This window comes from Haliotis asinina, chromosome 4, assembly GCF_037392515.1.
Source record: "Haliotis asinina isolate JCU_RB_2024 chromosome 4, JCU_Hal_asi_v2, whole genome shotgun sequence".
In the NCBI taxonomy this organism is placed as follows: domain Eukaryota; kingdom Metazoa; phylum Mollusca; class Gastropoda; order Lepetellida; family Haliotidae; genus Haliotis; species Haliotis asinina.
In genome coordinates, this window is record NC_090283.1 from 70,521,123 (window position 1) to 70,533,240 (window position 12,118).

At 37.7% G+C, this 12,118-nt stretch overlaps 1 protein-coding gene across 3 annotated transcripts in view; it reads right to left on the reverse strand.

Moving 5' to 3' along the window:
* LOC137281839 (fibronectin type-III domain-containing protein 3A-like) overlaps positions 1–12,118 on the reverse strand; it is a 150,469-nt gene that overhangs the window by 80,896 nt on the left and 57,455 nt on the right. Inside the window, exon 1 of one of the 3 annotated variants that reach the window (XM_067813479.1) lies at positions 10,315–10,416. The exons of the other annotated variants lie outside the window; for them this stretch is intronic. Within the exon in view, the coding sequence (XP_067669580.1) occupies positions 10,315–10,393 (79 nt within the window). The 5' untranslated portion in view covers positions 10,394–10,416. Of the gene's footprint in view, positions 1–10,314; positions 10,417–12,118 lie in introns of those variants that run through there. 3 annotated transcript variants of the gene reach the window in all.

The following is a 12,118-nucleotide window of genomic DNA, read 5'->3' on the forward strand; positions in this document are numbered from 1 at the left end:
GCTGGAATATTGTTGAATGCAGAGTCAAACAACAACCAAAAGCCTAATGCTTACTTTGCAACAGCCTTTGAAATCATTTCTTTCTACAAGACTACCTTCATTGAACTTTGCAACAGCCTTTGAAATCATTTCTTTCTACAAGACTACCTTCATTGATTTCCCTTTTTGTCATGCCAAACTGCAATAGTTCATTTAAGAATGTTGCATTTTCTGAAGCTTCCACCAGTGAATCCAGAGCCCATCTTCCAGACAATCTCACTTCCAGCAAAGTGATATCATTATCAGAAACTGAACATACTTTTCTGTACCTGAACAAACAACAACAGGATTCTATTCAATTAACTTCTGTCCTCTCTGAGCGAAACTGGAGGATTATGTAATTCCACCTAGCACTAATGGTTGTCAATTATAGCAAGCAGAACAACAATCCCTCAAGAGTGGGACCACAACCCCAGTCAGTCACACTAAGTTATCAGTGAGCTAATTATCCCTGATACCGCCAAGGGTGTCCGATAACAGTAAACAATGAGACCTCTTCTCAAGTCAACAAGCACACCCAGTGGAATTGTATTTGGGGAATGCAAACATGGTAATTGCTTAGAAGGCAAATCCAAAATGTCGATCCAATGTCCATTTATATGCATCTACTGAATACATGATAATGCTTAAGCAACTCCTGGTTGCCATGGATAGATGAAGCAACAGTGAAGATAATTTGGGAAATTTTGATGAGCCATCAGAATTAAAAATCTTTCATCTGCTGTCAGGAGTTGAAACATCAATGAAAGCAGACAATACTCAACCTGAAAAGTACTAGAATCTATTTTACTGAGAATGTTGGACTAACATCTTGTCTCTGAAATGAACATGTTTTACTGTAAAAACTTTAAAAATCAAATTATCCAAAAAAAATATGATGAAAAGCAACCCCAAGACATTCTTCTTTTACAGAAGCTGTGGAAATGTAGACATGCCACCTTTTCTAGACTTGTATCAGGGTCTGTATGACAGACTTTGAGAATCTGTAATAAAGTGTATGATGCAGACAGATTGATGTATGTACTTTCCCTTTTCATTCTTCAATTAACAGTTTCATTAAAGGTTTCCTATTAGCTGCCTAACAGGTAGATCTTCAACAAAAATAATTTGTTTAAATGTTAAAATTGGAAATCATTAAGTAAAACTGCCATCTGCTATCAAAACAAACCCCAATATATTGGGAGTAATGGACATATTTCTTTGGTACAGTTGTGACAGATACAGTTTCTTTCAAATATTTACAATACATACAAATGCCTGACATATTGCTAGACTAAACAGCGATACACCATTGCCCAGTAAACTGACGGGGAAACAGTGACAATCCAGCCTTTACCACGCTGCTGCGCTGATGTACATGTTAATGTCCTACCTAGAAAACACAGACAATCAAGTAATCTACATTCCTGCTTCATTCATCAGCACACTTAACTTTTGACATTTCCCAAATTTTACAAGCATGACATTTCATCTGATTACTTGTTTAAACTCCATGTTCTCTTGAATTAAATTTGCATGACAAAATGCAATCCTGTCTTGGTGAAGTCAGCTTTCCGGCAATTGAGTACAGGACATTAAGAAAAATATATACAGTAGGGGTGGGCCTATACTAATCCACAGTCTCTGAATATGTATGATTTTGATAATAATAAACTAACCCATATAAATTGAAAAGGAGCTTCAGGGAGACTGCAGCATAGACTTGCTTTCTTTAAAGTTATATCACTGCAGTGAAAGACTGGTAGTTGGGAAAATAATGTGGTTCAAGGACTGTGAGACAGACCAGGGTGGACAACAAGTTTATTGCTACCCAAACCAGTTAAACCAATAATAATGACAACGTTTGGTTATTTTTGTGACAATGTCAAAAATACTGATATCATTTGTATGTCCTTTACATTATTATATATTGATAGTTTGGATACGTTTATTGGTCATATGATTGCCTTTGCATGATTCTTAAACCTCATAAATGAAAAAAAAGGCTTTGGTACCAGCACTTGTTGTAGGGATGAACGAACCAAAATGATGGATGCCACTGCAGACGCTTTTTATTGAGTTCCAACCTTTAAAGAAAAGTCTTTAATTTGAAAACATTTCCAGCTGATCGCTTGCACAGTTACATTTGAATTCTGATAGTGACCGGTGAAATTGTTTCAAAAGAAAGGAGACAGTAGTATCTTTACCTTAAACCATGTGTTACACTTTCACAAAATATTGCAATACATATTGCAATACACCAACACATTTCACAATATATCACAATATGAAAATTTTGCCAACCCCCAAGCCTAATATACAGAAAATACTAACATCACTATGTAGAAAGGACAGAGCAGGGTCGAAGTGATGGATGTAGAAATTTGTGCATGACTTACAAAAAAGACCTCTTTCTTGGACAAAGTATGATTCAATATACAATTGAAATGAATCAATACTGAATATAGACTTTGAATCATAAGCATAATTATTTCTGACATTTGGGAAGATTCATGTTTATTCATATTTCAAATGAACAGCGAAAACTGTGCCTTTGGTAGTTATTTTTCAATCTAGACACGTGTACAATTTCTGTGGGAAGGCTTAACGTGGATGATGATGGGTTGGGATGTAGTCTTTGTGGGCTTGAATAGTCATAATGGGTGAGGTGCTTGGAGCTGGGTGCGTTTCTTTGAAGCGATTAAGATGGGGAGGTAGATAAGCTAGTTGGAACTGATGTAATGGTGAATTGGAGAGGGAGGGACAGTACAGGGATGGGGGGGGGGGTGGAGGAGACGAATTGGAATTGATATGATGGTGAGTTTGGGGGGTGGATCTGATGTAATGGTGAGTTAGGTGAGGATACTGGAACTGATGTGAAGGGAAAGTTGGATGATGAGTTACCAGGTTATGGTAGCCTGACAAATCAAATCAAAGTTAAGTGATTTGAACTGATATAAAGGTAAGTTGGATGGTGAACTGGGTAGTTGGAACTGATGGAAGGGTGAGCCAGGTGAGGTGGTCAGAGGACGAGTGATGGTGGTTGGATGTGAAATATATAAGCTATACAAACCTCGAATATTTCACACACATGGAGCTGTTAATGAACTGATTTAATTATCCGAAGTGATCAAGTGAGTGTGGTTTCACACTACTTGTAGCAACATCACAGCAGTATCAACCAGTATAACACACGTTCACACTGTGCAGCACATCAGAATTTGAACCCGGACTGCTGATGGGACAAGAAACAAGCTTGACTACCTAACCTCTACTTACAAATAGTAAAAACAATATTACGCTTGTGCAATTATTAATGATAATAGCTCCCCTTCCTGTGAGGTAGTGGTATCTAACATGAAATAATGATACTGAACTTTCAGAATGGAGGAGAGTATTTCAACTATGTGTCAGACGGATTTAGGGAGCTGTACCCAAGTACATGCACAATATAACTGCACAAACAACATTCCACTCTTACATAATTATATGAAATGAGTTGCTTCACCCATGTCAGCCAGCAGTCAACCACATCCCACGCAGTCACAGAACCTTTCAAACTTCCCCGGGCTTTGTTTATTTTTCCCATTGATGAGAATCATGTACACTACAAGGAAGGTGGGTGTGTGACTGAGTGAGTGAGTTGCATCTCTACGTTTCGCAGTATCATGACAGGGACACCAGTGTGTTCAGTTTTTTCTTAATGCTGCACTCAGTAATATTCCAGTTTTATGGCAACATGTCTGTAAATAACAGACTCTGGACCAGACAATCAGTGAACAATATCATGAACATTGATCTACGCAACTTGGATACGAAGACATGTGTCAACAAATTCAGCAAGAATCACCATCAGATCCCTAAAGTTGCCTCTTACAAGAAGCATGGCTGCTGAAGATCATTTCAGACCCTGATCTTCCAAAGTCTTTATTACTAAAGAAAACTATAATTATTGTAATGTTGCTATGCCATAAGTGATTATTTTTTCCAAATAAACAAAGAAAGAAAGTCAATTTTGTCAGTAAGTGTATACTACATATATAAATCAATACATATGAATCCATCATGTGTGTCACAAACAAGATTTGTGCCCTTTCACCTCCGACACAACAGAACATATCTTAGAAAGTATACAACTACTTGAGAATATTCCCTGAATCGGATATACCCAGAGTGCAGTTCCTGCCAGCTATCAAGGCAGTTTCCTGTATACATTTACACTACAGGGCTATAGACAACGTTTATATCCCAGTGATTGTGTGTATCATTGAACACATGTTGAACAGCAAGTTACACGGATGCATGACAAATTGCTTTCTATCACTGGAAATACTGACGGGGCCAGATACACACAACATATTTTTTTGTCCTGAACATTAAAGAGCCTATCCACAAGAACATGGATTTTGGTTACATGCCAAACACCAAACTCACACAATGATTGATGCAAAAGAATGTGCACAGTGTACAGAATGTACATAGGAGAAATATATACTGTGCCCAAAGGGATGCACAACAGATTCTTGACAAGAAGTATATGCAGATACTGTGCCTGAAATCATTAATAATTTTAGGTTAAGTACATTTATAAAATTCAGTATCCAAGTTAGGGATTATCTGAACCACACATTTTGAAAGTAAATGGTAAATCACTGTTCATCTGTATTATGTCTATAGATGACCCATGTACAATATCAACTCACTTATTATATCAACTCATTTCAAATCTATAACCTGGGTCAGGTTGTTCAAAGCACCATAATTTTAACGCACTGTTAAACACTAATGACCCTTTAAACAGCTAACAAAAATTTAACAGGCTTTTGAACAACAGGGCCCTGGTAATTCACTATGGACAAGCCAACCAGTGACTGATATGATGAGCAATAATCCATACTCAATTGTGAAGATGTCTTTCATCTGGTAGCCTGACAACCCAATTCATTTAGTTGCCTCATTTGACTGGCCCAGTTACTGAGAACCAATTGAAACTCAGCATCCAAGTGGGTCACATCTGGTTGAGACAAACTAGGTCAAAACACAATACCACATGACTTATTTTCCATCAAAGAACATATATAAATCATTCAGTTCACAACACTGTTCAAAAGGAGGCAAGGTCACAGTTCTTTCCTCAATGTTGTGAAGCTTTTTTCTTTTACAAATTATTTGCAGGACAATGAAATAAAATCAATGCTTGTGGTTGTTGTACAGAGTGTACCTGGCTGTGAAGATCATTAGAAAAATAGTGGAACAATCATACACCAATGTAATTTTGTATCCAAACACAAAAACAATACAGTATATCTTTCTTGCATGATAAACTATTCTGTATGTAGTGGAGTTGGAACATTTGACATACAAACTGTCCTACAACCAATTTATGTCGATTCTCATGTATTTCCTGGCTGGGTGTAATATATTTAGTACAAAATTCACAAGGGGTAGCCTATAGGTCAGACAGTTGCGTTTCTGTCCCTATAGAAGCTTTGCTGAAGTGAGTGAGCTTCATACACTGCAGTAATCTGTGCTTATGTGAGTGACGAGTGAGCTTGTTTTACAGCATATATCACAACGACAGACACCAGAAATGCGCTTCGAACACAGTTCCCATCTGGAAAATCAAACCCTCACCTTCAGCATGACAAGTGAACACTTTAAGCACTTGACTACACCACTGCCCTTTCCAAAAATGGATGAAACCTAGACTTGCCAAAGCACTGTAGACTTTCTTGGAGTTATTTTCGTTCCAGGGTCTGTACACTGACCACTAAGCTACTAGTCTCTAAGATAGATCTGAAAGACACGGTAAACGATAACCCTGTGAAAACAATGTAGTCCATTTCACATTTCACAGGTCTTAATGAATCATAGACCAGTCCGAAAACCCTGATATGTGTCATACACCCGAGTGAGGGTTATCCACAGTCAAAGTAAATACTCTAACCCAGCTTTGTCTCAGCACTTACAATCGCCATCACTTATCTCATGAGGAGATATCTACTAAAATCCCTGCAAGGAATAGCCAAGCTATCACAGCCCCCTTCCCCCTCACCAGCACCTCCACCTTCACAACCCCTCCCCTCACCACCCCCTCCCCCTCATAATCAACTCCATCTCTGGTTGGGTCAAGTGATACCAGCTCACAGCCGTATAAACAATACCTTAATATTGTCAAAATCAGGTGATTACACTGACAGAAACATGGATGATTATCACAGTAGCAGGAAACAGCACCTGACTGACCATTCCTTGCTCTGCAGGGAGAAGATATTATCTTCAGTTTAATTACATGCACACGTGTCTAATACAACACACACCAACCTGACAACAATCTGTGTCTATGAGTATGTTTTAGTCTTTCTATAGAGGAAACAATATGTGAACATTTTTAATCTCAGAAATCTCTTAACAGTTACTTAGAATTCCAATTTTTAAGCTACCTGAAATAAGTTTAAGGCTAGCACGTTCAACTACCTAACCAGACTTTTGATAGCAGGTTCATCTGTGCATCTACACAGAATAAGGGGAAACTGCACCACAGTGAACCATTGTGAACCAGTCTTAAGTTAAATTGAATAAGTCATTTATTTTCCTTATTTATACTCTTTAAAAAGGTAGGGGATATTCATTTTTTTTTAATGTACGATTAAAAATATTTAGGAGATTTATCAGAGTTTTTTTATTGAATGTTTTGAGAGTGCGTCACTATTTGCACTATCTTACAACCATGGTTATTTGGAATGTAGTCGCTTTTAAAAGATGATTGATGTCTGGTATGTAATTTGCAGGTATATGTTTTTCATTTTAAAACAAACATCTATAAACAAACACTAACAAATGTGTGATGCAAGATGAGTGTCAAAATTAATGTTCTGAATGGTGGTGCATTCATTAGATGTCTGTCCTTGAAACATTTAACGTTTACACTTCCTATCCATATTGAAAGTTCAGGTTCCCCTACTTTGTTTGAAGAGTATATTTGTTTTAAGAGGATACAAAGTATAAACTGTTCTAATTTCAGTGAAAACATTGATAAATTTTCAGAATGTTTAAATATTTTTTTCTCTAGATAATGTAAACAGACAGATTATCAGTTATAACTACTATTGATTGATGACAGACAACACATTCTAACCTTTGTCCTTTATTATCCTGAGCAAATTTTGAGAGATATTTTATCAAACCCTACCATCAAGTATTAGGCAACATACGATAACTTGGTGTATCTTATTTCAGATTTTGTGCATATCAGAAAATGAATACTATATATTATAAAAGTATTCACACTTTCAAAAAAGGGAATAACGTTCAGAGATCTTTTAACCAGGAATCAAAACCTTATCACTTCTCAAAAAAGGCATCAACCGATATTTGGATATTGATGAGAAAAACATACTTCACTACACTATATCTTCAATCAATAACAAAATGAAATGGAATGCTGTTTACATAGACGAACTCCAAGGAAGTGTTTGAAGTTGACATTAAAGTTTCATTAACTATATCGTTCGCTGTGAGAAGCATTTACAGACCCTGATGAACATTACATAATCTTTATTTATTCTATTATTGGGCACTCCAAAAGTGAGAATTGTATTCTTGATTGACAAACTGTCGGGTTGTGAGCCAACAAACACTATTTCAATACATGTCTACACAAACCCTTTGTCTCTGAATACATATAGCTGTGTCCATATGTTTACGGAAATGACGTCACAACCATGCTCACTCAGACATGGGTAGGCAGAAAGCCACAATGGTTGATGATAACGATGGGAACGGTGTAGCGTGAAAGGCAAACAATGGTCGGATTTTGTACTTAACATTTTATTTCTATCTGATAGACACCCCAGGTCAGTTCACCCTCGAATCTGCAAGACCCTTCAAGTAACTGAAAGCATATGAATATGTGGAAAGCGGACACGTTTTTCCGATACAGTACCACAATGTCGATGACAATACGAGAAAATTTTGTTTGTGAGATGACTGTCTAACTTACATATTGGATTGATAGGAATGAAGAATATACAGTATGGTTCAAAATTATTGAGAATAGCTAAAGCATTTCATATTATTAAACGAGAACAAATCAGATAAAATTGAATGTATTGTGAAAGTGAACTGACCTTTTCATGTTGTGTAGGTAACAATTTAATATTTTATCAAGTCTCCTTGAGCTTCACGGCACAGTCTAAGACGGGTAGGCATACTTCCTATCAGAGAGGTTAGTGTCTCGTGAGTTATGCTGTCCCAGTATCGGACCACTTCTCTCTTCTGTCTTCAATTTTTGTCAACCCCTTTTGATTCACACATTCCTTCATCATCCCCCAAATGTTCTCAATGGGATTTAAGTCAGGACTAAATGCAGGAAATGGTAATGCAGTCACATTTTTCTCCTGAAACCACTGCTTGGCATGTTTTGCGGTGTGTTTAGGATCATTATCTTGCTGCAAAATCCAGTCATTTCCATAAAACACATGTGCACTTGGAAGGAGAAAATTATCTAATATGTTAGTGTAGCGTTGACTTGTCAGATTTCCCTCAAACACACACAGCGGGGTCGTTCCTAATAAGGATATCCCTCCCCATACATGAAACTTTGGGCTGTATTTAGGTCGTCGATACAACGGTGCTGACGCAGACTTTGTCCATATTTTCACATTATTGGGATATACCCATATTGAGCTTTCATCAGTAAAAATCACATTTTCCCAGTCAAAGTTTTCATGTGCCAAACACCACTCAACACTCCTGTCTTTATGTTCTTGTTTCATGTGAGGAGAAGGAATTCCAGTCTTTTTCTCCCATCCAAGATCAATCAAATTTCTTCTAACTGTAGATTTTGATACAACTGTTGATCCGCTTTCTATCATTTCATACCTGATGTTGGAGATGCTTGCCCTTTGCTTTTTAGACGCTAAAATTCCCAGCCGGACGCGATCTGAGAAGTCCAATTTTCTGGGTCTCCCTTCTCCTTTCTGGTGCCCCAAATCCTTTCCCTCTTTAAAATTCCTCCTAATCCTATACACAGTAGAAAGAGGAGTTCCTGTTCTCTCTGCCAATGTATTTACATCATCAATTCCTTGATTACACAACTCAAAAATCAACCTTCTTTTATCTTCAGCAGACATTGTTGACAGTGCTGAGGAAAATGACGTCTGCTACAAATTCAGGGGAGGTAACTCTAATTGTACTATACTCAGTAGGCCAAGATGAGTTACCTCCCTTATACCATAACTTAGTTTTAAGTATCAGTGAATCAGTTGAGGTGTTAGGATAGCTCAAAGTAAGAAGAAAAATTCTCAATAATTATGAACCAGACTATATTACTGATGCCTACTACAAGTGTGTCTGGAAAGTTTTGAAACCACCCTGTTGGTGAGATTAGCATAGATCAAGGCTGCTTTTGTATGTGTTTTTTATAAGTAGGAATTAATGTGATAAAATGGTAACTCAATGCCATTTATAGACGTTGGAACTGTAGATGCATGTGTTGTTATAGTTGACAAGGAAGGTTTGGAGTGGTGTTTATGTAACATGTATGAGTGGCAGGTGAGGCAGATTACTCACCTTTCCTGATTATGCCATTGACAATATGTAAGCAAGGAAACAGGATGTGAGGGATTATTTGTTCAAAGTTTGTATTGTTTGAAAGAAATGCGAGACAAACACTTGGGAGTTTTTGCATTACATTCTTGCTTTAAAAAACGAAGACTTGCAGTATTGGGCCAGAGTGAAGTATGAAATCTGGATATTGTCAATTTCATACTTTCCACAAATGTTTTAGAAAAATAAAGTCTGTGTACTTGTCTCATTATACAACACACCAAAGGAAAAAAGAAAACCACATCGGGAGGAGTTGTTACGTATGACAAGTCAACGATCAAATGTATGCAGCTTGTATGGTTCTCTCGTGTTTATGTTTAACTTCTGCCTACCGGAAGTACACGGGCGCGTCACATGATCAAAACACTGACGTCACCGTGGCCTGTCCTATACATGTCTACATATATTTGATAGTATAAAATAATCCCATTGAAAAGAAGCCCCAGTCAGATGGGAAATTCAGAAGAAATCTAGCCTTGCTTCATGTAGGGTTTTTGCATTGCAAGGAGGAGACGGTAGGGAAAATTATGTGGCTTAGGGACTGTGAGACACACATGTCAGGCAGGCACTCAAATTCATAGTTGTTTAGTTCTCTTGCCATTTGTGACTTTACTAGCCTGTGGGCAAGCTGAGGTTGCTCTGATGTTTTACAGCTATATGAACAGAGAGAAATGAATGTATGCTTACAGTTCTCTGCTCCAAGGGGCAGTTGTTGTATGGCAATGTAACAGAAACATCCAGCTTTCTCCTCAATAGTATCCTCCATGTTGCCTGTCCAAGCACCACAGCGTAATTACAGCTACAATTACCCTAGTTTGATTAGCGGCCAGCTGATCACTTCAATATCTCCATGCACAAGGAGGTCAAGAGGTGAACTCGCACTTACGAATACATTAACTTTATCTTCCAGCGCCAGTGATACTGTTCTAGTTGTTGTTTTAAGCTGTTGGTCCATTTGCAGGGAGTTTTCTGGTGATACAACCTTTAGTACTTCTCAAGGTTACTTTGGAAAATACACAGGTTGAATCAAGAGATGAATGACTGAAGAAAATAATGATTTTTTTCACTGATCAAATAATCTTTTTCAGTATGTTTAAAATGAAGGAAAGTGAGATGGAAATTGACAGTTTTTTTCTGAAATTGACATTGATATATATAGGAATATCGTCAAAGCTTTTTCATTTGGTTCAATGGAAACATTAGCCAGTGGGCATAACCATATTTTTAAGTGCCTTCTGACATTCAAAAGCTACTGATATTACATCTCGCTGGTGTTCTGGCGTTCTGGCACTGACTTACTCACACATTACTCAGTATGTTTATAATATGGGCTCTGTTTAATCATGACCAGTTCAACAATAGATTTGTAGACTGGTAAGTGGATGGGTGCAGAGATAGTTTGGGCATGCAGAGATGCAGAGAGTCAGGATAGTGGACAGAGATAGTGCTGACTGGGGGGTCAGGATAGTGGACAGAGAGTGTGCTGACTGGGGAGTCAGGACAGTGGACAGAGACAGTGCTGACTGGAGAGTCAGGATAGTGGACAGAGATAGTGTTGACTGGAGAGTCAGGATAGTGGACAGAGATAGTGTGCCAGGGTGGCAGAAAGAGATACAGTGGTGAATTCTAAGTTTAAAACAGTCATAGACAGGAATAAAACAAAAGTCTCAAAAAACAACAACAATATGATATTTTGCAATATCTCAGACCGAACATAAACCTGCCTAAACTAACAGATTTATGAAAAGGATGACACTTTTTCTTCGTGACAAAGATCAACTTTTAGATAGAAGAAATTCCCACTGAATGCTTATGTGGCAAAGTAAGGAAACTTGTACTTAGCATTTGAAATCAAGCAACTGAAAATAAATGCAGCAATCATCAAAGACAAACCAGGAAGTTCATCCAGAAGTCTGAATACAGGTAGGACTGTAAGAGTGTTGTAACTTTTTTGTTTTCCAGCTTGCAATTATGTGCTGCTACAAGAGCAAGACAGGGGTGAGACACACATCTGTGAGGGAACAGTTGTGCATGATGCAGGATATCACCAACACTGGTATCAGTTTTTGTCTCTTCCCCAACTCATAACCACAACATAGTTCTCTTGTCATGAAAATGCACTTATCAGGGAAGAGGACAGCAAGCAAATGTAAACCTGTAATAAGGTGTCTCAAACATCATTTGCAACACTATCACATTACCATGGAAACATCTCTGTAAACACTTCCTACTGCAGCTGATGACTAAGCTGGGTAGGATTCTAGAAACACATATAGGGAAAGTGTCAGACCAAATATTTTCATTATTGCTGCCATCATTGCTATCATCATCATCATCATCATCATCATCATCATCATCATCATCATCATCATCATCAGTTGTCACATCATCACCACCACTACTACTACTACTACTACTACTCATCATCATATCATCATATCATCATCATAATCATCATCATCATCATCAGTTCATTAGCGTCTTCACCACA